The 26391-nt window shown below is 35.8% G+C and overlaps 2 protein-coding genes and 1 long non-coding RNA gene across 5 annotated transcripts in view; 2 read left to right on the forward strand and 1 right to left on the reverse strand.

Moving 5' to 3' along the window:
* The window catches only part of LOC121331009 (choline transporter-like protein 5), a 69002-nt gene extending 58166 nt beyond the window's left edge, over nucleotides 1–10836 (reverse strand). For 2 of the 3 annotated variants that reach the window (XM_041278098.1, XM_041278099.1), the window contains exon 1: nucleotides 10605–10836. In XM_041278098.1, the coding sequence (XP_041134032.1) occupies nucleotides 10605–10818 (214 nt within the window). In that variant the 5' untranslated portion in view covers nucleotides 10819–10836. The remainder of the gene's footprint in view (nucleotides 1–10604) is intronic. The other variant, XM_041278101.1, reaches the window with a different exon arrangement.
* Nucleotides 10837–14722: 3886 nt separating this feature from the next.
* LOC121330726 (medium-chain specific acyl-CoA dehydrogenase, mitochondrial-like) lies at nucleotides 14723–19954 on the forward strand (the record flags this gene model as incomplete). Its single annotated transcript, XM_041277448.1, has 10 exons — nucleotides 14723–14846; nucleotides 15024–15121; nucleotides 15498–15567; nucleotides 15686–15786; nucleotides 15879–15959; nucleotides 18636–18766; nucleotides 18917–19025; nucleotides 19269–19409; nucleotides 19599–19694; nucleotides 19934–19954. Coding segments are annotated over 10 exons (972 nt in total), but the record flags the coding sequence as incomplete, so codon positions are not given.
* Nucleotides 19955–21495: 1541 nt separating this feature from the next.
* On the forward strand, nucleotides 21496–24231 carry LOC121294122. The gene is made up of 3 exons (XR_005946696.1): nucleotides 21496–21587; nucleotides 21945–22094; nucleotides 22701–24231. It is a non-coding gene; the product is annotated as an uncharacterized LOC121294122 (long non-coding RNA).
* Nucleotides 24232–26391: the final 2160 nt, after the last annotated feature.

The following is a 26391-nucleotide window of genomic DNA, read 5'->3' on the forward strand; positions in this document are numbered from 1 at the left end:
CAATGTTCAACAACAATGCAGACATTTGTATTTAGTGTTTAGTTTACTCTGTTTAATTTAAAATTTGGTTATAGAAAACTGAATTGTAATTGATTAAAAAAAGAAATTGAACTTCTACGTGTAGTGATTAGATTGACTTGGTTACACTTCTAAATCTTGGCTCTGCATTGTACTGTAATACAATCTATTCTAAAGCTATCACACTTGTGGTGTCTTTATTGATTAGATGCCAGAAGAAACTACTTTCTTGTAGTCTGTGGACATCTTTGTTCAGTCACAGCAATAACACCTTTCCTGAAATGTATTTATTTTCAGCAAGCCTCACAGTACACACTTTACTGTATCAAACTCCATACTTTTTTAGATGTAGGCCTATTTCTGTATCAACGTGCAACAGTGCCTGTCACATATATTGTATAATATATTTTGTTCTGTTGTGTACTCCGCATAATTGAAATATTTCACAAATATTTACAATTTGACACAATAACCTGATTGTTCATTAACTAAGGCGATTGTTTCCAATTAAGGAAGGAGCAGGCATGAGAATCACACCGATACACTTAATGAGTAAAGTGCAATTTTTCTTAAAACAAATCTATTCATATAAATAAATGTGGAAAATCTAAACATATCACTTAAGGGAAATAAAAACAATTTTGGGCAGGTCTCTTTTGTTCAGTACTTTCTTTTCTGCTGACCTTCATGTGCCACATTAATGATATTGTAACCATGTAGGAACCGTTCATTTGGAGCTCCTACACTGGACTGCTTATATATTTTTTCTCCTTATATTTGTACAATTGTGTTTCTTAAGTTATGGATATGCTTTTTATCATTAATCTTCATACTTCACATGGCTATCGTAATATATAAAGGACACTGAATGATCGTTCATGGTTTATGTTTTTTATTCTGATTCGTACACCATGAACGATCATTCATTATTCTGTTTCTAACACAAGTACACATTTGTATATAACAGCAATACAATGTGTAAGTTTTTTTTATATATATATATATATTAAATCAGATAAAACAGGGATTAGTTTACTTGCTGTATCTGTACTTTCATTTTCAACAGACTATGCTTCGACGCAAATTCATTTGTTTCGCCTTGAGTTCAGTCTGTCAATTTGCAGCCTAGGTGCACATCCCTCTCGGACGAAATCTGAAATTATTTCAGACATTTTAAAGTTGTTATAAAAGATGTATCGGTAGCAGTATTGTCTGAATTACCAAAGCACAGCTCCATCCTGAATTTCAGCAGCACATCACTGGACTGGAATGGAAGCAGAAACATTCCAAGCTCGTCCCCGGTAAGAATGTTATTCCACAATAGATATACCTATGCTTGTGGTATAACACAAAATATTTTATCTCAAGATAACTACTGTATTGTCTGAAGGTTAAAGCTAAAAGATAGAAAATCTCTAAGCCAATCATGTGAGACCTGGTGGGGTAATTGCCAATTAAGCAAAACATAGAGCCTTACTCTCTTCCCCACAACTAAAATCATTCTAAATTGTCTTTTCAAAGTCACTCATGAAATGATTGTTCAGCTCCTTCCGTCTTATTAAATGATTTCCTATCTTAAGACTATTTATGCACAGCAACAACAAAACCACTTAGCACAGCTGAGATAGCGTAATAATTACCTAAATTAGCATAGTGCATTTGTAGTCCTTTTGATTAACTGTTGTTATAACAGCATCAGGTTTAATAATACTGGCTGACCAGAAAAAAGAAAACAAAGCATTTTTATTTTTCTCTGTGAGATCTATATGCAGTGAACTTGAAGCCTTGTGTAACCATTAATCTTGGCTATTTTTGTAGAACAGTACTAGTATCAGTCTGCTCTCCAGAATTTAAGAAGATAAAGGCTAACCCACATTTGAGCATATATGAGTTCAAATGTATGAACTCTGCACATCCACGTTCATAAACACTGGCACTTACACACCAGAGCACTGCTTCACTTGTGCTGTATTCATAGGCATGTAGCTTTAAATTGTTTAAAAAGTTCACCATTTTCTTATCAAGGTGAATTGTTAAGTCACTTGACAGACATAATTGAGTTTACAAACAGAATTCTCCTCTGCTACCGTCTTGTTCGGTATGTTTTATTAAAAGCCACACTATTCAAGAGATCCAAATTCATCTTAACATCCAACTGTGCAAGTCTCTTCACTCTGCTGTGTTTGGGAAAATAATCAAGACACCAGGGATGGTTCTGCTTTAATGACTTCAAAAACATAAGTACTGTAACTGAAACAGACACCATATTCTACTAATTAAAATCACGCCACATTACTCAAAAGGCCTTAAATAGCATCTTTTCAGAATTGAACAGCACTATATTTACATGTCTTTCTATATGAAACAGCACAGTGTTTCTCAGCCTTTTCAATGGCAGGGACCACTCTGGTGTTTAAGAATTTTTCAATGAATCACTACCAGCCTGGAACCATTAAAATATGCTTTATTCTATCAATTCTACCATGATAGTTCCTCATTTGGCTGCAGCACGTGATTACATACTACCAGCAATGAATGTAATAATCTTCAGAATTCATAGATAAATACTTAGCAACAAGAACACAGGTACACTCTGTCATGTGTTCAGTAGCAGATTATTGGTTGGGAGTGTGGTTGGTGCAGTTGTGTTATTTTGGCAATATTTCAGTGACCACCATGGATTTGCTCACAGACCACGGGAACCTCGCACTAGCACCATTACAACAGGATCACTACTGCTATACCAGCCAGTCTGGGTGTAAATACATAAAACAGTGTAAAAAACACCTACATATAAGTGTGGATGACAGATTGCCAACTAAAATATTACAACAGGTCAGGCCAACAGAAGTACAACTAATTAATGTAATTCTTGTCTGTCTGCATTTCCCTCGGTTTGGAACATAGCAGTCTTTAATCTTCAATGCTTCACAAATGCATGTTACAACACCACTGAATTCAATAAACACGGTCAGCAAAACAGCAGGTTCATAAATTCTGCAGAGGTGGTATGAAGATCCAGTGCTGTTTCATTGAAGCAGAATTTCATGTGATGTTTCAGCCACTCCATTGTTTTACTTATGCATTCATGTCTATTAATGCACTGGAGAGCAACAGTACAGGGAGGATTTCCTAAGAGCATGTGCACAGCGAGCTCCGTTAGTATGGTCTCTGGTGCTTATTGGTCTGTTAAAGCACTGTGTTAAAATCTGCACCAGATGCTTGTTTTAGCACATGAACATGTTCTGATCTGATTCTGTATTCTAAGGCATCTTCCTCACTGTTTTAATAACGCTAAAGGTAGCCCAGAAGCTTTTGGGCTGGGAGCTGTTTAAAATCCTGCACTGTCATTTGGATGCTGCTGAGAGACCCAAGTAGAATGAGTCAGCATAACTTCTGGCTATGCTACATTGGTTCCCAGTGCAAATTATAATTGATTTGGAATTCCTACCTGGCCCTAAAAGGGCTTGTCAAGCTACACCAGTAGTTTTTATTCCTCAAACCAAGAGGTATGGAGCAAACTGAATAAAGCCTTACACTTAACTGTACAGGATCTGATTCTTACTTAATTAGCAGTTTAAAAATCACCCCAGTGAGCAACCAGATTGGCATCTTAGGACTGTCACTACCTGTAGACAACGCTATAAAAAAAAAAACACAGCAGGTACCTGAACCCTTTTCATCATCAAGTGCTAAAGAAACATATACTACAGCTGTGCTGATTTTGACACAGCATTGAATTATGATAAAAACATAATTTCCAATGCTTGATTAAGCCGTTCGTCCCATTTTGGTTACCAACGTCATGAATTGATCAAATTAAATACAACTCAAAATCAGCAACATGCCAGATCAGTTATTTGCATCAGTTTTCCCACAGGCATTAGGGAAACTGATGCAAATACAGAGCATTTTCTAATTCTTTACAGGTTTAGTTATTCATATTGAGTGTGTCCCGAGTTTACTCCTGCGTTATGCAAGCATAGATTAATCTAATCTAAGTCAGACCCAGGCAATTAAAAATAAATTCAGTGACCCTGAGCAAGCCACTCAACCTTCTTGTGCTCCGTCCTTCGGATGAGACGTAAACCCGAGGTCCTATTGCATTTGTGATGCACAGTTCACCCCCTAGTCTCTGTAAATCACTCTGGATTAAAGTGTCTGCTAAATGACTATAATAATAATAATATAATAATAATAATAATAATAAAGGAGCTGCTGTGAAAACAGATGTTGGATAAAAAATAAATCTTCTGTATCATGGACTGATTGTAGAAGTTTTAAGATTATTTATTCTTTGCTTACAAACATAAGGTACTAGAAAGCTAATTTAAAATGGAATCTATTCACATATGTGGCAGACACTGCTCAAGAATAGTTTTTTGGATAGAAGTCAGTTTTCCAATTGTGTATGCAATATTGCTGCACAGTGAACCAAAACAGCCAGCAGCCTCCCTAAAGAACATGCCTGATACAAAATTGGCCAATTTCCACCTGTGTTAGAAGCCAGATACCTTAAATCTTTACCAACAAATAATGATGTTTTCCTTCCACTAATTTTCAACCAATTCATAGCCCATTCATTCACAATGATGACGATGATGATGATGATGATTATTATTATTATTATTATTATTATTTATTATTATTATTAGTAGTAGTAGTAGTAGTAGTAGTAGTACATTGTAAACTATAATTTCCCTATACATTCTATAAAGAGTTTTACAGTCTTATTATAGTTAGGTCAACAACTAAGATTGCATGTGTCCCCTTTTGGCAATTACACTGCAAGCGTCCAGTTGTCTAACTTCAGCTTTTTCAAAATATTTCATTTACTACAAAATCCAACACCAATGCCCTACAGACTTAAAGATTTAGCTGAGGAAAACAAGGAGAAATGTGTGGAAGAGCAGAATAAGTACTCTGAAAAAAGTGAAATAAATGTATATATACTTTAGATACACTTTATATATACTTTAGATACACACTACATGAAATCTGGCAAGATCCACTTGAGTTTCAGGTGACACTGATAAACCCTCAAAGGAATTACAGGCTTATTGTGTACAATATATATTTATTAGCCATAACAAAAGTGCAGGGTAACTTTGTCAGTTTAGAAAGTGCTCGGTCACAGGTGAAAAAAAAACTACAAACTACTTCTGGAACCAAGGCTTGAAATGCCCTCTGATGAAATTAATGAAATACTGTTTAATAGTATGCAGCTGAATGCAAAGTTCCAAGCCGGCTGTTTTGCTGCCAGTGACTTGTCCCTCTATGCGCTTGTTCTAATCTAGTTGATGACACAATTACTCATTTTACTCTTGCCTTGCTGTACAATACTCGCCTTCACAAAAGCTGATGCTTCAAGATTAGTGAGGCGTCTTCGAACAGTCAAAAATGTCAAATTCACTGCCATACAGATGATTACTTTAAGGGAGTTTATAGCTGAATATGTTATTTACCACTAAGACTGTTTACTCTACTCTTTTGGAATAGTTAAGCATCGCACCCTGCATCAAGACCAAGGATACTTACTCCTGGTCTCCTTAAAAACTAATTGTAACTAATGCCATCTGAAAGTAATAACAACTCGATGCTGAAGGCTGTTGAGTGGATTTGGTCAGAGGCTCATCTGGTAAAAGCATGGCTGCGTAGTGTGCAGGGCGAGTCTTAAGAGTCAGGGGAGCTCATATTCACTTCCTGGCTATGTGAAGTAAATGGTCTTCTCTGGGGATTCCAGGGGGAGCATTGTATTAGCAGGCTATGGAGGAAAAAGTGTCCAAAACCCTGATGAGCTGCAGAGGACTCCTGCTTGTGGGTGTGACGAGGCAAGGGTTGGTTGTGAGATCAGAGGACGCCCACTGACCTTCAGTTCTCCTGAGCTGTTGCAGGGGATTGAAGCTGTGATGGAATGGACATTCTAAGCTGGGGAAAAATTAGGGGGTAAAATAATTGGGCACCCTAAATTAATAAATACAAAAATAGCTGGATATTAAAGAGTTGATTGAACAATATCATATTAAGCTGAAATTACTAAAACATTCATATTAATAATGTAATATTTTGCCTTAATTTAAATGTCAACTGAATATTCAGGCTATGAATATAAGCATTCGAATTACAGTACATCGGTGCCCATCAGTAAATCAGGGCAAGGTAACACTTTAGTTGTCTTGAGATTTGCTGAACTTAACATTAATTAAATAATCAATTAAATCAGCTTTTGTTAATTGACTCTTGCCCTGATAGCCTTCAGTATTGTCCATCAATCTACAAGAGAATACAATCAACCGTTCCTCTTAATCATGACAACCATGTGCCTTATGTTTACCCTACATTACATACACCCTACAGAGATGCTGACACCAGAACTGCATTTTGGTGTTTTACAACAGTTTCTTCATTAACACTGGTTTTACTGATACAATTTCAAAGGCATACGTGTAAATATATGGAATGCACAGTATTGCATGTGTAATTGTTTGCAGAGTAAAGTTAAGTAGAGTTTAGCAAATCTCAAGGCATTCAGTTGAGACAATCTAGAGGGCATTTGAGTTCTACTCCATGTACTCTCACCATGTGACCATCTCTACAAAAAGAACAGCTCACAATTAAGACAACTCACTGTCAGTCCACTTCTATTTTGGGCAAAATCTCTATAAAAGTTCAGTTCTCTGTAAAACCAGATTACTCCCATTGGTCCTTCTAATGGTAATTCATCACCTTCTGGCAATACAAATCCTAGTGGATTCCTCCTTTATTGACTTCATGTTCTTCATTCCTTCATAATAGGAATCCTGACTGAGAACCTAACCCTTCCCATAAACCCCCTTTTGTTCTATAATGGTATATAGTGTTAGCACGATACTGGAAATGAACATTAGAAATGTACAATATACCTGACTTCAGAGTAGGGTTACAATCCCAAGAACCGAACAGCAGTGTTCAAGTAAATACATTGATTACGCGGCCTGGGGAACGTTGTTTTGTCAGGTTCATTTGGATAAAGAATATTTGTGTATGTCTTGTGGTCCCTAGTTTGGGAATCACTGCCACTTCAGCCAAGGAGCTGTATCCAAACTAAAGCTATTTTGGAAAGATAAACATGCACAGAGACAATAACAGTGTTTATATGTTTTGGTGTTTACAGTGCATGACTAACAAAGAAGCCCTGTGCTGCCTGAAAGGTCTTGCTGGAACAGAAAATAGATTAAAATTCTCCTCCAAAAGTCAGAAATTAACATTCATAAAGGGAGCTCTTCTCGTACAATTCTACTACTGCCACCTCCACTGTAAGTAACACTACTCTGACCAGTACAGCAACAATTAAGCACCCCCCCAGACACTTTTATAAATTTGATGTTTATCTAAGAGTTTTAGTACACTTGTTAAATAAGAGCTAAAAAGAACATCTCATTTACATTAATTAATTTGCATTCTCTAACACCAGGAAAAGAAAACATGTGCCAAACATAATGTTTCCCTTGGAAGAATATGCATGTTACATTATATACAGGGAATAACACTGCATTGACTGAACATATACCTTAAACTAACTGTAATTAATAAAATAATTCCATAAACCTTAGCCATTTCCACTCCCATTATCCTTGTTTAACCTAGTGTAGTACCATTCCAGTCAAGTTTTGAAATGAAAACATGTTTGCTGTAACATGCATCTTTCAGAACTGCACATTTGAATAGATGTGCATGGTGGAGGAATTTTAGACAAGTATCTATAATATGCATAGCAATATTGGAGTTGTATTATTATTCAAACTTATTTCAATAAATGCACTGCAGCACACAGTGAATGTTCCCTCGTGCAAGTACTGAATATACCACCCTGTTTCATTACAGTGACAAATGATATATATCCCCTAGGCTCTTATACTCTCTAGCATTAGATACAACACAGTCGCCAATGGGCAGAACAATGATTGGTTTGGGCTTGGCTAAAGAGTTAAGATGAACAGCTTCTCACCAACAGCACCTCAGAATGACCTGTGTGACTGTGCCACTAAGCTACAGGTGATGCCACTGAGAGATATGTAGAAAGAGTCTGCTTTAGTGGTGAAAAAAGGGGATAAGGACAAAGCCAATTAATCTGGCCGAATGTTCCTCTGAAATATATCACCGCTCCTTTGACCTCACTCCCTTCCCAAGCTCAGTTTTACTGGCTTTAAGGCTTATGCTGTTCAGATATCTTAAGCTAAGCAGAGATTTGTTTGCAAATCATGCTCACCCATTCTAAATGTAAATGTATATTCTGATGGCCATAGCCAGAATTATCAAGAGTAATACTAATTGTGTATTAATAATACCATTATATATATCTATATATATATATATATATATATATATATATATATATATATATATATAATATATATACAATTAAAACCTGTGCTATGCTACAAAATTGAAGTGTGATGTTCTAAGCTTGAAACAGGGTTTGTTTACTTTGGACTTCACAAATATAGGGCACATCATATGCAAAACTATCGTGGGTGACGTGGACAGCCCACTAGAGTCGTAACGGATCTCCGGAAAGAATTAATGTGCCAACAGATGTCAACGATGGATCTATACAAGTTCACTGTTGGCGATGCAAAATGTCGACACAGGGCCAGCGACGCAGCCTCAAATTCAGCCTGTGTCATTGCAAGACCTCCCTTACTCTTTCTTTTGATTGCTCATCTGTTATTTTACCAGCGACACTAGTAAGGTGATCCTGAATAGAATTGTTCAGGTCCTGACAGATCATGGATTCATCATATCAGGAACCATGTAAACTTCTAGAGGGCTGTGGAAGATTTCAAAATCACAAGCTGGTACATTAATCCAATAAACCTCTCTGCATGAAGTTCAGTTAAGTCCTGAGCTATAATGCAGATTCTCACTGGATAACATAACCAGTGGTGATCCAAAGAAAACAAATGTTCCTCTCTGAAATATCACCTCTCTCTAGACCTCCCTCCCCTCCCAAACCCAGTTTAACTGTCTTTAAGGCTTACACTGTTCAAATATCTTCATTTGTTTGCACATCATGCTCAACCATTCTAAATGTGAATGAATTCTGTGTGTCATGGTCTGAGTTATCACTGTTTATGTACAGGAATAATGAGTACATTACAGCAATTAATGACTTAAGGTTTGAAAGACATACACTGTATAGTAAAATGTGAGAAGCTGAGGCTTGTTCCTAAACAGTGTGTGATTCGTGACACAAAGGGATAGTTATGAGGATGTTCTTCAGACTGAATTAAATAGAAATACAGTGTAAGTTAACTGTAGCATGGCGAGAGCATTTACAAGCTTGCACAAAAAGACACATTATGCGATGTCACTATCTCACAGACCCCCTTGAAAATGCATCCAATTGGCTTTTAAAAGGTTACAATAAAAATGGAGACATTATTATTATTAAGCAATAACCATTACATTGGCTCTTTGCTAGCACAGCAGCCTTAGTCATAATGTTTACCTGTTGTATCTATATAGAATACTTAATAGGCTTGAACTGCAGCTGCTAACACTCAACGCTTATTGGTGAATTCTGTCAGAAACTGTCATATACGGCAGTATGATTACATTTCAACATTTGAGCTGAGGATAATAGCTGACATTATGCAAAGTTATAGGAAAGTTAAATGAATTGGTTATTTTCTGTTTTAAATAAGCGTTATCAGTCAAACCCCTCAGCATGCCATTCTTTATGTAACCCCAAAAGGATCGATGCATTAAAACCAATGCAAATAATCTGGTGTTAGTTGTATGCAAATCGTCTTAAATATTGTTTTTATTATCAGTATTTTAGTTTCACCTGCTATTGTTTGGTTACACGTGAAGATTTTAGACATTTTCACTGTCCAATAAAGCAAACAATAGTTTTCTACTGAACCGTTCCTCCTGCAGTTAGCAGATATATTCTTTATTCCCCAGAAGGGATATGACAGCATTTGCTTTCGATGCAAGAATACATACTGTGTGATCAACGTTGACAGGTATTGATGGCGTTTTATTCTGACAGTCGTGACAGTATTTTCTCACAGTATTTTCCTTGTAAATACTGTACTTAATACCAATAGCCGTGTGATATGGGTTCGAACATCCTCCTTTGTTACCTTTCTACAAGTTTACCGCTCCCTCACCTTCAATACAATCTGTGCAGCACAAGCAGATATGGGTTCGCAAACGAAAACAATATTATAGAAAAAAATAATACAAAACATAGAAAACACAGTATTGTAAAGTTCGTGGTAAATTATATTAAAAGTAACGAAATTCACAGACTTATACCCATGCATGCTTTTAATTTAAGACAGATTGTATACACATAAGGGAAAAACGGAAATAATTAGAAACGAGGTACTAAATTGTTACTGAACAGTACTATACAGTCACCCCCCCGCCCCCCAGTTGGACTTTCAACACTGCACGAATGTAAACAGGCCAGTCACACCATTTTCGCACAGCACAGTAGTAAAAGTACAATTCTGAAGAAATCCCACTGCTATTAAACAAGTTACATACGTGTTTGATATCGTGAGAAAACATCAAAGAAAGACGGAAACACTCACCATAGAACGGGGGTGGGATTTCACTTCTTCTGCCCATTGCACCGAGGTCGGCTGAGATTTGGTTTCCTTGTTGTTGTGATGGCATGTAATGCTGGCAGTGTGTGAAGAGCGCCTTGTTTGTTGTCTCCGAACTGGTATATAACAAGGACCCCTCTTTCTGCGTTCTGAGCCGCTCAGTCACGTCAGCAGAGTTTACAGCAGTACAAAGCGTCATCTAGGGTAGCGAGTGGGAGCTGAGACCCAGACTACAACGAAATAGGCTGCTTAAAGGAGAAGCGGGCGTTTTTGGAATTACAGTATTGTGATTATGATTTCAATTAGTGAAATTACAACTCTTCTACACTGGTAATTTTGACCTGGTGACAATTAAGCAAATGCCCCCCCCCCCCCCAACAAATAAAACTAAATGAACTGGGGAGACGTGGATAGGGAAATACCGTTACAGTAGCCTACAGCTAGACAACATCACATTAAGTATTAAAATGTTAAGTCGTTTTTAAATGTCTTTCAGGATTATTTGTGATTGTTTAACTCCAAAATATGAGAAGCACGATTTCTAGATTAAATAAATGGCAGTGTTTTAGGGGTTAAGTTCACAGTCTGCTGAATTTGCGGGGCTTCTATATAAACAGCATGTTTTTTTGTATACAATTTTGTTATGACTAAAAAAAAATAAAAATAACACAACACATACATACTTTAATACCTTGATATCTATTCCAGCTTGATGGGTTACACTTTTCGTTCAGGAAGGTTTGATATACAGTATGATATTTTTGGATGGATACAATGAATTCGGCTTCAAACAAAGCTTCTTTTTCAAAGTACTGTAGGTTTGTGGTGGAAATATTTCGAAGCTGAACAAGAATGCGTGTCGTTGTCGTAAGTGATGATTCAGACACACTGACGGGATTGATGCAAACCTCGGTCCCTGTCTGAGGATACAGAATGAGTTTCCTTATCTGGAGCAAACAGACTTAACCACCTGTCACCTGTGGCATTGATGTCTACAGATGTGATGCTATCAATTGTATTCACCTATCAAATAATGCCACGAGGAATTTATCCATCTCAAACGGTTGGTTTTATTTTATTTTATTTTTTATCGCTTTTGTGGAGTTCATTATACAAATTTACCATGGTATTTCTGCACTGTATTCTTGCAGTTTTACCCTGCTTTTTCCATTGTAATACCATGTGCTAACCATAATAGACCCTGGTTTACCTTGTTTATTAATAATCTTTATCATACCTCACTGTTCTTTACGCTGCTTTCTATGTTTTGCCATGCTTTCACTATGCTTTACTACGCTTTGCTATGCTTTTACTATGGTGAACTTTTATAAGGCTTATTCATCACAGGAAGTATAGAGCTTCAAAGATTGTAGAAGCCAGCAATCCAATTCAGTATATTTTGTGTCGCAGCAAACATAGAAAAGAATGTGTCTGGGTATTCTACATGTATATTTAATAATATGTTTTCTCTTGAACCATTGTTGTGCTTAGATTCTATATGGATCTATTGTGTTCTTATATTTTGAACAACACAGGATTAAAAAAAAATCATTTGACTAAACAGGCCGTCAACACTGAGTAAGCAGTTTTTGTTTTGTTTTTAATGTATTTTTTGTTCGTTGTCTGGGTATCACAAATATAAAAAGGAAAAAGTACTGAACATATTTTTTGTCCACGTGTTTTAGCGAGTTTTATGTCACGATTAATGATTACCTCTTTACAGGGTTGAATGATATAATACAAACTTTATGCATGAACAAAACGATCAAACTGGGAAAATAAACTATCATATATTTAAGAAGAATAGCATTCATAAATATTTTTTTTTTTCCATGTGTGTATACAGCATGTGAACATCGGGTGTGTTTATACTAATACAGATACAATGATGTACAGACTCCTGGTGATTATTCTGCAGTGCGAAAGAATGAAGCGTGTCTACAGTACAATCCACGTCGTGCTCGTATCCCATTCACTACAAGAACAAGAGGCAGCAGTAGTTTAGAACGCACTTTGTAGACAGATCATGGAGCATTATTGATCAATGAAAGACAGTTTCCAGTTTTGCCTTAAGGGGCTGTATTTTAAAGCTTGGTAAGAACATGTATTTTAAATTGAAAAATAAACTTAAGGCAAGTTTTAGTGAAAAAAAAATATTTGGCGTCCCCTAGTGGCAATATATAAATAAGCGCTCTTTCCCTCGAGTTTTGGATGGCCGTTGCAAAGGGTCAACATATACTGTATATGTTGTTGAAGCAATGTGGAGATAGTAGCTCAAACCAAATGGTAACAGCCTTTGATTTCAATTATTCTTGCGATTAAAAAAAAAAAAAAAAAAAAAAAAAAAAAAAAACCACAGCAAGAAAAGATCATTTTATAACTGAATACAGAATGCAGAAGAATATTCTCAATATAATTAAAGGCTTTACCCCTGCAGTAATCAAGATGTTATTTCTTAAATAACAGATATTTTAATCATTGCCCTAGAACACTTCCCTATGCATGCAACACCATGAATGCATGCAGTGTAAAGGGAAATCAGTTACGTTGTCTCACACATAATTCATTAGATTATCTAAGAATGTGGTGCGTTATTGACCAGCCACTCTTCTGGTTGTGTGAAGTATGTGGAATGAAAAAAAAAAGATTTCTATTCAGATGCTGTATAAACCAGAAGCAACACTTAAAATTGTGACTAGATCCATTTCTAAGGTTAGTATAACTGCAAGCATTAAAATTAATATTTATTTGATCCACTGAGTTAACAGATGTCATATTTATTTAAAAGCTGTTTGAATCATTCAATATGTTTTACCAGCCATGCTCTTCCATGTGTTATATCGCTCTTATGTGGGTTTTAAAGGAATCACGTGTTATCACACACATGAAGGTACCCCACAGGTTAAATAAAGCTTTCCGGTGCTTTGTGATACTTCCCAAACCCCCTGATACTGTGAGGTAAACAACAAACTAGATAAAAATTGTGTTTTGCAAAGATCAGCAGTATATTATGTGTTCTCAAACTCAATGCCATGCAAGCTACTGTGGTCCTGGTGGGCAACATGACACCTCTCAGTCAGTGACACACATAGAAAATGTATTTGAGCACCACTTCTTAATAAGTATGTCTCACTGCCTTTCGGGCCCATACTCCTATTTGTACCCCACAGAGAACATGACATGAAATGACATTGCAAACTAATATGTCAAGAAACGTAACATGTCCCTGAAAAGGGAAATACTGACGATTAAGTAAGCCTATTTGCATACAATTCTCATTTGGTTAATGATGCAGCCAGCAAGTAAAATTAGGTTCTGTTTCCAACTACAGAAAGGTTAAGCTTGTTTCTTTCCTGAGGCAGCATAAGCCATTGTTGTTTTATGGCACTTATCCCTCTTTGCTTAATGGATGTCATTTGGGTGAAGAAAATGGGTTTGCTTTAATTTGCAGTGCAAAACAATTACAACGACACGGCGAAAAATGACAAAACAAATAATAGCTTTTAGGTAACTTGTTAGAATTTTACAGAAAGGTCAGTTTTCTCATAAGCAGAATATCTAGAGTTTTTTTTTTATCTGTAGAATTAGATTTCATCTTATGAATATATATGTATCTATATATATATATTAATCTATATATAGATATATATATATATTAATATATATATTATATCTATATATATATCTATATATATATAACATATAGAAATATTTATAGTCCTAAATGCAAGATTTGAAAGTTTGGTTTCTGTCCACGGCTTAGTTGCAACTTTCTTGCACAAGCTGTCCTGCCTTGGTGATTTGGTTTCCTTTTAGCTGCGAAATGGGAATTGGAATGGAATTTATATTTAAAACTGGAGCTAAAGTTTAGTAAATGTGACCCACTGGTTGTGTAACTTACTGCTGTAAACTAGGAATTTTATATGACCTAAATTATCACATCAACTTGTACTGTGAACCTGTAGATATTAAATTGTAAGTCATTGAAAGACTCTCTGGAGTCCCACTGCCAGACAAGCGTTCTAAAGAAATAATCCTACGTTTTATGGGAGAGCCTTTTTTTATTTCAGTTTAACCAGCATTAGGATAGTATGAATATCTGACACCTCACTGCATACTTGGTGCTTCTCTTGCTACAGCTGATCAGAGCCAGCACTCTGGCAGGGTTGAGATTGCAGAATACCTGTGCTCAAACAGCTACAGTGTCTAAAAGTGTTTTTAATTTTGGTATGTAAAACTTTTCCAATTGTGGATGTTCAACTTCTCTTCGTATTTTTCTTTACATTTTGTAAATGATACCATTATGCATTTTGAATACATACCAATGTAACTGTCTTATTTGTACATTTTGGTTTTATTAATGATGAGAATACAATTAATGTCCTGAACAATTATGTTTTGCAGAGCTCACTGAACAGCAGAGAGAGTTTAAAGCTACTGCTGGAAAATTTGCTCGAGAGGAGGTACTCCCTGCTGTGTCCCCTTATGACAGAACTGGAGAGGTAAGTGCTGTGTTCTGCTATTCCATATAGAGTTGTTTCTCAGAAATCCTCTGCTCTAACACATAATAATAGAGATGCATGGGGCTGCTGCTCAGTGTTTTAAATCCTCTTTGGTGTCATACTCTACAGCTGACATTTTAAATATTCACTTTGCTGTCAATCCTATGACAGAATAATTTGCCAGGAAGGGATAGTATATAACTGTCAGAAGCATTAGAGCAAGCGAACAAACACAATATTTGAAGAATTCTAACAGTCTTGTCTTTTGAAAGTGGTAAATATTCAGAACATTTTAATCCTTTTAACTTTTTTTTTCTCTTTTTTGTAATTAACAGGCCAGTAAAGCAGTGTTCATTGTATTTTATTTTTCTTTTAGTATCCTGTACCTCTTATCAAGACAGCCTGGGAGTTGGGTCTGATGAATTCTCACATTCCAGAAAAATGCAGTACAGTATATGTAATTATTCATTGTCAATTCAGTTTGATTTGTGATTATTCAACAATCTATCCTTGGGAGCTGAAGATGTGTATTTTTAATTAAAATGTTCTTTTCTCATTCTGTAGGTGGCATTGGACTGGGCATATTTGATGCATGCCTCATAGCAGAGGAGATAGCATACGGGTGTACTGGTGTTCAAACTGCTATTGAAAACAGTTCTTTGGGAGTAAGTTGCATTCTTCCAAAGAAACATCTGTAAAAGAAATGGTACATACATTGTACTAGTATTTATTTTATTATAAGTGTGTTTTTTTTAAGCAAATGTCAGTCATCATTGCAGGCAGTGAACAGCAGCAAAAGAAGTACCTGGAAAGAATGACGGAGGAACCTCTCATGTGTGTGAGCGTTCTGGAATCTTAAATTATTGTGGTAGACAGTGTTCTAATGTGGTGTTCCGTTGGGCTTGGGCTAGGATCCCCAATTGTTTGTGATACACACTGAAACTTAGTATTGAACACATTTCCATACTGCTCATGCCAACATACAGTACCAGTCAAAACTTTGAGTACACCTGCTTGAAACCAGGGTTTTCATGATTATCTATGCATTTAACTGTATAACCAGGTTTACTTATATAAGCTGATAATCAAAAGTGAATTGCATTCAAAAGTGTAATTTTTAAATGAAAATGCAAATCTTGTCAATTTCAATGAAATGGTCACCCAAAGCAAGGGGATTTCAGTCTGAAGCATAAGTCAGTCTGAAATGTGTATAACACGGTGTTCATGATTATCTATGCAGATTTTAACTGCATGTTACCTAATTAACCTTTTGTCACCATTAAACAGGGTCTTTAATATATTTCAAGTTATATGATACGTGTACTTATATAAGGTCAATCTTTAAAACTGATAAGTCTTATAAATGAATTGCATTCAAAAAATGTTTTTCCAATTTTTTAAATGTTTAAGAGATACAAATGGCAAAATCGTAGAGGAAGAAAAAAAATAGCAAATTTCAATGATTACTTTTCACAAGTTTTTACAAAGGAAGATACTGAAACATGCCCCATCATCCAGTTCCTATCCAGTTTTAAATAACTTTAGCACTGAGGCAGAAGTGTTAAAGGGACTAGGAGCTCTTAAAATAAACAAATCCCCTGGGCCGGATGAGATCCTCCCAGTAGTACTCAAAGAAATGAAAGAAGTAATTTACAAAAGCTAACCAAGATCATGCAGTCTCTTGAAATGCAAACGTAATACCGATCCACAAAAAGGGAAACAAAACTGAACCAGGTAACTACAGACCAGTAAGCCTGACTTCTATTATATGCAAACTTATGGAAACTATAATAAGATCCAAAATGGAAAATTACCTATATGGTAACAGGGTACTGGGAGACAGTCAACATGGTTTTAGGAAAGTGTTGCCTAACTAACTTGCTTGATTTTTTTGAGGATAACATCGATAATGGATTGTCATGACATGGTTTATTTAGATTTCCAGAAAGCTTTTGACAAAGTTAAAAGATTAATTCTCAAACTGAACAGGAAACACATGTACATGGATTAGGGAGTGGTTAACTTGTAGAAAACAGAAAGTACTTATTAGAGGAAAAACCTCAGAATGGAGTGTGGTAACCAGCGGTGTACCACAGGGATCAGTATTAGGTCCTCTGCTATTCATCTACATTAATGATTTAGATTCTGGTATAGTAAGCAAACTTGTTAAATTTGCAGACGACACAAAAGTAGGAGGAGTGGCAAACACTGTTGCAGCAGCAAAGGTCATTCAAAATGATCTAGACAAGATTCAGAACTGGGCAGACACATGGCAAATGACATTTAATAGAGAAAAGTGTAAGGTACTGCACGCAGGAAATAAAAATGTACATTATAAATATCATATGGGAAGAAGGAATCTATGAAAAAGACCTAAGTTTTTGTTGACTCAGAAATGTCTTCATCTAGTCTATAAAAAAGGCTAACAAGATGCTCGGATACATTGTGAAAAGTGTTGAATTTAAATCAAGGGAAGTAATGTTAAAACTGTACAATGCACTAGTAAGACCTCATATGTCATATGCAGACAGGCTAAAAGAATTGAATCTGTTCAGTCTTGAACAAAGAAGACTACGTGGCGACCTGATTCAAGCATTCAAAATTCTAAAAGGTATTGACAACCCAAGGGACTTTTTCAGCCTGAAAAAAGAAACAAGGACCAGGGGTCAAAATGGAGATTAGAAAAAGGGGCATTCAGAACAGAAAATAGGAGGCACTTTTTTACACAGAGAATTGTGAGGGTCTGGAATCAACTCCCCAGTAATGTTGTTGAAGCTGACACCCTGGGATCCTTCAAGAAGCTGCTTGATGAGATTTTGGGATCAATAAGCTACTAACAACCAAACGAGCAAGATGGGCCGAATGGCCTCCTCTCGTTTGTAAACTTTCTTATGTTCTTATGTTCTTAACTGCTGTGGCCAAGACCATCAAACAATTTGAAGAAACTGGCACTCATGAGGACCGAACAAGGTCAGGCAGGCCAAGGGTGACCTCAGAATCAAAGAACAAGTTAATTCGAGTCACAAGTCTGCAAAACCGGCAATTAACTACCCCTGAAATACAAGCTCAGCTAAATGCTCCTAGAAGGAATTGCTGCAGAAGAGCTGGGAAGACATGTCGGATGATTTCCTGCTGAAACTTGTTAACCGAATGCCTTGTGTTTGTAAGGCTGTTATTAAGACACAGGGTGGCTATTTTGAGGAATCCAAGATTTAGAGACAATTTTCAATTTTCTTGAACATTGCTTTGATACTCCTTTTGTTTTGTATATTGTAACATGTGTTTTCATTTTCAAGTATTTACAGAAATGTATACGATTATGAAAAAAACCTAAGTTTCCAGCAAGTGTACTCAAACTTTTGATTGGTACTGTATGTGAACATAAATAAAGGAATAAATCTGTAGTATATCTTGTGTCAAATGCAAAAGCTTTTAATAGTGCAGATAAATAATACAAAGTAAAACAGAAAACTGATGGTCTGTGTGTTTTGAACTCTGTTGTTTGAACTCAAAGGCGTACTGTGTGACAGAGCCAGGAGCTGGCTCAGATGTTGCGGGGATTAAGACCAGGGCAGAGAGAAAGGGTGACGAGTATATCATTAATGGGCAGAAGATGTGGATCACAAATGGTGGCAAAGCTAACTGGTAAGTCCTGTGTGCAAGGGCTTGTACTGTATGAAGCCTACTGTAATCCATGTGCTTCTTTAACTATGAAGCTTGATGTTTGCCAACACAGAACAGGACCAAAAAATTCAAATGAAAGAAAACAAACTTTTTCCTTTTGTATGTATACAGGTATTTCCTGCTGGCTCGTTCGGATTCGGATCCCAAAACCTCAGCGAACAAAGCTTTCACTGGCTTCATTGTGGATGCTGATACCCCTGGAATCCAAGTTGGAAGAAAGGTAGAAATACTGCATAATTATAATAAATCACCACACAAAAACAGTGAATATAATGAGGTAAATGCTGAGAGAAATGTTGATACCTTTTTAAACTTGTGAGGCAGACATGCTTGATAGGTAAACTAGAGAATGTAAAACAGATGAGAATCAGTTTTTCATTGATTCAGTCTTCACCTTTTTAAAAAATAAATAAATACTGCATAGATAACTGATATTTAACCTTCCTGTTTTGTGTACTGTTAGGAAATGAATATGGGCCAACGCTGCTTTTACACAAGAGGTATTACATTTGAAGATGTAAGAGTACCAAAGGAAAACGTACTTCTAGGAGAAGGAGCTGGGTTTAAAATTGCCATGGGAGCCTTTGATAAAACCAGACCTCCGGTGAGTACAGCAATTTCAAAATATTTGTACAAATAGAAAGGTACAGTGATGGTGTAATTGAAACTATTTGTGAATTTCATATAGGTACATGGCAGTTATCTTAGGACAGACATACTAAAATGAGGCTTTCCGTTCGTCCGTCTTTTTAAAATGATTGTTTTATGCAGTAATAGACTAACTCAATTACAGGTCACAGCTGGTGCAACAGGACTGGCACAGAGAGCTTTGGATGAAGCAACAAAATATGCTTTGGAAAGGAAGACTTTTGGAAAATTCATTGCAGAAGTGAATATTTTTGTGTTGTCCTCGATATTGGTGTATAAAATGACATCCACTAAAGAAACATAATACTCTTTTGAACAGCTCACAATACAATATTGACAAAAGGCATTTGTCCACTAGCCTCCTCTGTAGCCCAACTTTAACTGTGGTTCCTTTGCTTAAGCTGGATATGGTGTTAATTGATCATTTAAAGAGAACTGTAAGATTTAATAACCTTCTGTTTGTCATTCTCTCTGAAATAGCACCAGGCAGTCTGTACCTGAGCATCAAACATTGTCTTCCCGTTTTTTTTGTAATGTATGTAAACTAAATGACTTTCCATCAAAATTTAAAATTGCTATATCTTTTCAAGGGTTTATGGTCTTCCATAAAAACAGATTTGATTTTATTCAATTGGAAATGCATTGCCTATATTCATACCAAATACATCAGGAAACCATTTTTGATCAATGCTGATATAATATCTAAATGCTTTTGTTTGTTTGGATTTTTTTTTTTTTTTTAAACAAAACAACTCAAAGAATGTATTGCCTACGGTTTTCAGTTCTGCGATGCAACTGAAAAACAAAACATAATTTGTGCATTGGAATAAATAAATATAAACATTGTTTGTGTCTTGTGTAATGGTCGAATTAAGCATCTCTTTGGGGATTGGTCATGTTTCTATGATCACTACTGCAAACTAAAATTCTACCTCCCTAACCTTGAACACTGAAGTGAAGCATGTTTTAAAAGGTACAAAGCGAAGTCAACTGGACAAAGACTTAACCTGGTATTTTCATCGGTGTTACACTTGTGCATTTTATCAAAAAATTTAGTTTTTACGTTATGTATTGGGATGATGTACTGCACAGCTTTGTAAAGAGAGAAGTGCTAACTGTAATTATAAACATCAACCAGAGTTTAGCGAGGGCCAGCAACTCCTTGGTAATCGACAAGGGTAGTTCAATAAACATAATGATAAATGTAGAGAACACTAACCAACTCATCCAGGCAGTCGTGTTACTGTTTGGGTCATGTTTACTTGCACAGCTAGGCATTTTATTACAGTATTTATTATTGTATTAACACTGGCTATAATGCCTACTCAATTGTTAACAGAAGGGACGGTTATGAAGCTGACGCCATTCCGGCTCCACAATGGTCAGTTTGGGCAGCCAAGACAAGATGGCGAACAAACGTATTAAACATCAACAGCTTGTATTTAGTTTACGGGCTACTTAACATGTTCGCGATGTCTTGCAACGTAAACCATATATGTGTAACTCTCGAAATCAATCGACCCTACTCAAACAGAAATCCTGCAGTTCAACATGAGAGGCAGATTCGCTCGGCCTGTGCTTCGGGTGCGTCTCTTTCTTATTCTTTTTTGTTGTTGTTCTAACGTATAAAAAGTGCGACTTGTGGCGACAATTTGCATCATCCAAGAACGGTAGGGTGTGTTTTAATTTAATTTTTCTAATAATGAAAACATGACTACATCTAAAAACAAGTTGGCAGTAGCATGTGCAGTAAAAAGAGGGTACAATAACACTTACTTTTAGGTGGTAATATTGTATAACAGCGTTTATTTGTTTATGTTGGCATACATCGGAATACTCAGTGGATAATTTGTAAGGAAAACGATTTTTTGTCATCGGCATCTTTTAAAATCACAAAATAAACCAATGACGATATTTGACCGAAATCCACCAAGCGAATTAGTAAAAGGCCAACTGATTATATTTTTTTGTAAATACGGTACAAGTGTATTTGCGGTATGTGTCAGCCCAGATCACGAACACACTACCTTTATCTATAACAGGCCAGCTGCACCAAATAAAAGCAGACTTGCTGGGCTAGTGGCTGTGTGAAAGGCAGCTATCATTTGGAGGGCTGAATGGGCGGCCAGAGAAGGTATCTAGATAATTAATATTCTATTTTAGAAAAGCCTGTTTGAAGACCCATTAATACAAAATCAGTTCTGTAAATCTGGCAAGCGGTCGTCAAATCTGGCGTTGATTGAGCACAGAAAATGTCTTTATCATTTTATATATAAAACGGTGCGTCAATAAAAGTTGCAAAAATTTTAAAATCTGTTAAAACTTTAAAAAAATTAAAAATCTGTTTAACTTTGTAAAAGAATAATCGTTTATATTGCTGAAGTACTGTACTGCGGAATTCCAGAAAACATTCTGTTTAGCATTTTCATAAATCATGTCTGCCCTATCCACAGGGAATCTAAGTTTTCATGTTATTATTTTAATATTGCAGTTACCAGATGTTTGTTATTCATGGTGGGTGCTTGCTTCATTGAAAATTATTGGAAGAATCCACTGGATTGACAAAAACAAACTAAGCAGATTTATCTTGGCCTGCCAGGATGAGGAGACTGGGGCGTTGGCTGACAGGCCTGGAGAGATGGTAAGTACTCTACTGTAATAAATGAGTTCTCTCCAATAGCAAACATGCTTAGGTGAGGTTCTGTATACTTTGTGAATACTAAAATACCCATTGCACTACTTTAAGAGGAGCAGCGATGGCCTGGTAAATTGCAGTGCAGGTCATGGTGAATTCCAACTGCACTGGCTATTTCTCTATCAGTTTTTCTGTTCCTCTCTCCTGTATGTATATACAAGAAAGGGGAAATGATATTTGCAACTCTGGATCATATGGGATTGGTATACTAAAAAATATTGATACATGAAAGTTATTTGACTGATGTGGTGACTGCAAAGAAGTTAATTCACTCTGCATTATCAATTAAGTTCTATATGCACATTCACTTTTTTTAAATATAAATGATCTTCAAAAAACAGTATTAGCAGATTTTTGTTTAGTTTGTATTGGCGATTGCAGCAGTGATCTAAAAGGAAAGCTGAATAATAATTTTCTAAATATCCCTACCAAAATACAAGTTATTTTACCAAACAGTCTGTACCCTTCAAACAATCAAACATTTGCTATCTGTTTACGGAATGCACTGTACTGCACAAATTACTACAGTATATTTATTTTTGTTCATGCCAGGTGGATCATTTTCATACCCTGTTTGGAATTGCTGGGCTATTACAGATGGGAGAGGAACAGATAAAAGAAGTGAACCCAGTGTTTTGTATGCCAGAAGAAGTCCTCAAGAGAATCAATGTGCATCATGAGATTTTATGCTAGGACAGTGCTCAGATTGTTGCTGTTACCTTTCATAACGAAAAGGATATTGTGAATGAGAAACTCCAGCTACCCAAATTGTGTCAGTCTGAAAAGTGCAAAACATATTTACCATTGAGTTATGAATTGAATTTTGGACCTTCCAATAACAAACAACATTGCACACCTCTATACAGGGCCACTCAAAACCACAGATCTGTCAACATATCTAATACACTATTTATTATTCAGTGTAGGAATCTTAATTGATCATCTTAAGGCCACCTTTCTATAAAGATACTTAGTGCTGAAAGAGTTAACGTTTACTGCTGTGAACAAATCACTTTATTTGTGGTATTCTGACACTATAAAAACTGTAAAAATAGTAGATAGCTTTTAAATGGTTTTGCTGTATTGATCAATGTATCAAAATAAAAGGAGCAGATTTAAGGTCAAGGTTCTGTTTTCATAGTTCTAATTATACACTCTATGTTTGCATTCTGAAACTTGAACACACCCTGTGTGCACTGTATCATGAGGGCATGTCTTCACTGTATGTTATTGAACTCTATGGATGATAGAAAAACTGGTTCTTTTGTTGTATGTTTTGAAAACCCCAGTGTGATTCCTTTGCTCACGAGTCAGGTGTATGCAAGCAATGAAATGAGTACAACCCTTCTGTATCTTTGAAGAATTTCAAACTGTAGCAGCCTTCAAAAGAGTGATAGCCAAACCTTGCAATCTGTTTTATAATCTCTTACAATAAAATAGGGAACAATGTTTGAATAAAAGTTAAGAAAATTGAGCCTTGGTTATCCCACAACTCATTAGCTTTGAATCTGACCATTATAGGATCCTAGTGGAAATGTGTCATTTTGTTGCATTTTGTCTTGATTGTGTCTTTTTTGCTTTTTTGTGTTGTAAATTGCAACTATGTGCCCCAGAAACTATCACTACACCTTGGTTTAATGTGTGGAGTAAATGAATACTAATAATCCACCTACACATTGTTATTTAGGAAATGTTTTAAAAGCAAGGCTATGAGGAATACAGTGGCACAGGCTAGTTGGCAGACACCACTGATTGATTTTGCTACAGTAGCTCAATATCAGTTCCAGCACTGCTGTTTGATTAACTATAACCACTTAGGAGTCAGATAGTGTTTTTATATAAAGGAAACTTGTGTCTTCCTTTCTTGATACAGTATACTGCTTGAAGTAGCTAGAGATTGTAAAGGGGTTATAAAGCATTATTCTATACATATAATCATAATAAATGCTTGTTTTTCACCAATAGATAAAAAATATTTACAGTAAGTCATTTCACCAGTGCTTTGAAAATTTGTTGTGGATTAGCCAGATTTCAGATTGTTGGTAACATGTCTGATTAATTAATAAATATATATCATTCCAGTGGACAGAAAATATACCAATTGTTTTTCCATAATACATGTTGCTTATCACCCCGAACATGTCTCATGTTGAGTGCCTTGACGGGTATCATCAGTTTTAAATTAATTTATTTAACTTATTTTAATATAATTTCTCACTCGTCATGACCAACTTTTAAAGGTAGGTCTACACTAATACCGGTGCTATTCCTGTTTTACAAAAGAACCTACACAGTAGGTTGTTTGGCAGTACCTGGTCAATCTGAAGTGTAACATTTCCAGAAGTTAACCACAATACCGTATTCTATAATATGACAGTAGATTTTTTTTTTAATGAACAGCAGAGGGCATCACTTCTCTACCCAAATGATAGCATCCATTTCTGATTACAAAACTTTTCATCTTAAAAAGTACTGGTTTCCAGTTTATAGAACTTCGAACATTAACAGAGAATAAAACATTTTGTCTTTACATGCTTTTCCTAAGTTCCTGTTGAAGTTGTATATATATATATATATATATATATATATATATATATATATATATATATATATATATATATATATATTTGAGATTTTTGTCTCAAAATTTTAAAATTCAATGTTAAAGCACACCTTTTTACTTTAGCAAGCTTCAAATGTATTAGCACTTCTAACAACAGCCTGTGTTTGTGTATGCAGCAGATACACTGTGTTTGTTCGAGATATATTCTGACACCTACAAAAGCCTGAGGGTTACCCTTATTGAGAGAGGAAGCATATTGAATTACAAATTAAGCTTATTGTTTAGTGTCAGCACAATTGTGTGAGTGTGACATTGTGGAACAGATATCTTTACTCTTGACAAGGAATGTGTATATTTTAATACAGCTACATCTGCTTAATTGAAGAGATACAATTGGAGTGCTGCTTGCCATCAGCAGAAGGAACGTATGCACCTCACAATATCTAAACAATGCTGATCACTGAATTAAGTGAATATGGTTTTAACTCATGTGTCAAACATTATTCAGATAATATAATAAGCTAAATAAGGAACAATTTCATCGTTCGTTTTTCCGTGATTATCCATCAGTTCAGTCTGTAATTCAGTTAAATTCTGATAAACTAATTGATATGTCTTTGCACGGCTGGTGATAATCAACTGCAATGATAACCCATGTGACTGCAGCCCAGCATGCATTACCATTAACAACCTCATAGCTCATCAATAACTACACACACAGCCATTGCTGTTAGGTTGCGGCAGAGTCCCACTGGGTATTGTTGGTGCTTTTACCCCAGAGCTAGTCTTCGTTGTTTACATTGGGTTGGTCTCTTGAGCGGAATGTAAATGTCAATGCACTTTATTGTATTACATTTGTTTTTAGAACAACAATCAAATAGGATGTTGGACATTAATACAGTACAATACAAGAGATGGTTATTTTATAAAATGATGCAGAGGCAATACTGGAAGGAATGGTGAATGATTTACCATTGAAAGGGTTGCATGGCCTCACAATATGTTGACACATCAAGGACACTGGCTTCTAGGTTTTTAGTAGTATCATCAACATATCGAGTCCTGTCCGATAAGTGGACTTCTTTAATATTGCAAGTTTTAGTTTGAAAATAATGTTTTCAAGTACAAACTTCACTACTGAAGATCTGTTAAGTGACTTACCAACTGTATAAAGGGATTTGGCTTGTTTCTAAATCATTAGGGGGATTTTTAAATAAGGAAAACAAAAATATGCCTTGGTCAGCCTCAAACAGACTTCCAATAGCATGTGTGATTATCAAACATATGAATAAATAGCTTGCCCCTTTTACATTGGTTACCATAGTGTCAGAAAAAAAGTAATGTATTTTATGGTAGCAGTTTTGTAGCTTTTAGTACTATCATCAGTTTTTAATAAGTTTGTAATAACTATGGGAAAAAAATGCAAAGTAAAATTCTTTAAGAAAGGTTTTTAAAGTCCAGCTGAGTTTTTTTTTTTTCCCACTCATGAGCAGAATGATGTTGCTTAAAGACAGGCCTGTGCTGCATGAGATTTAAGAACCCATTCATTGCTTGCTTGTGCTTTTGATGCATTTCTATGAAATATAGATCAAAAGCTTTGTTAGACCACCAATGCATGCATTATAACAATAATCATCATCTATTAATAATGTGTGACAAAGTAAATGCAATTCGTTTTTT

This window comes from Polyodon spathula, chromosome 18 (genome assembly GCF_017654505.1).
Source record: "Polyodon spathula isolate WHYD16114869_AA chromosome 18, ASM1765450v1, whole genome shotgun sequence".
NCBI classification, from domain to species: domain Eukaryota; kingdom Metazoa; phylum Chordata; class Actinopteri; order Acipenseriformes; family Polyodontidae; genus Polyodon; species Polyodon spathula.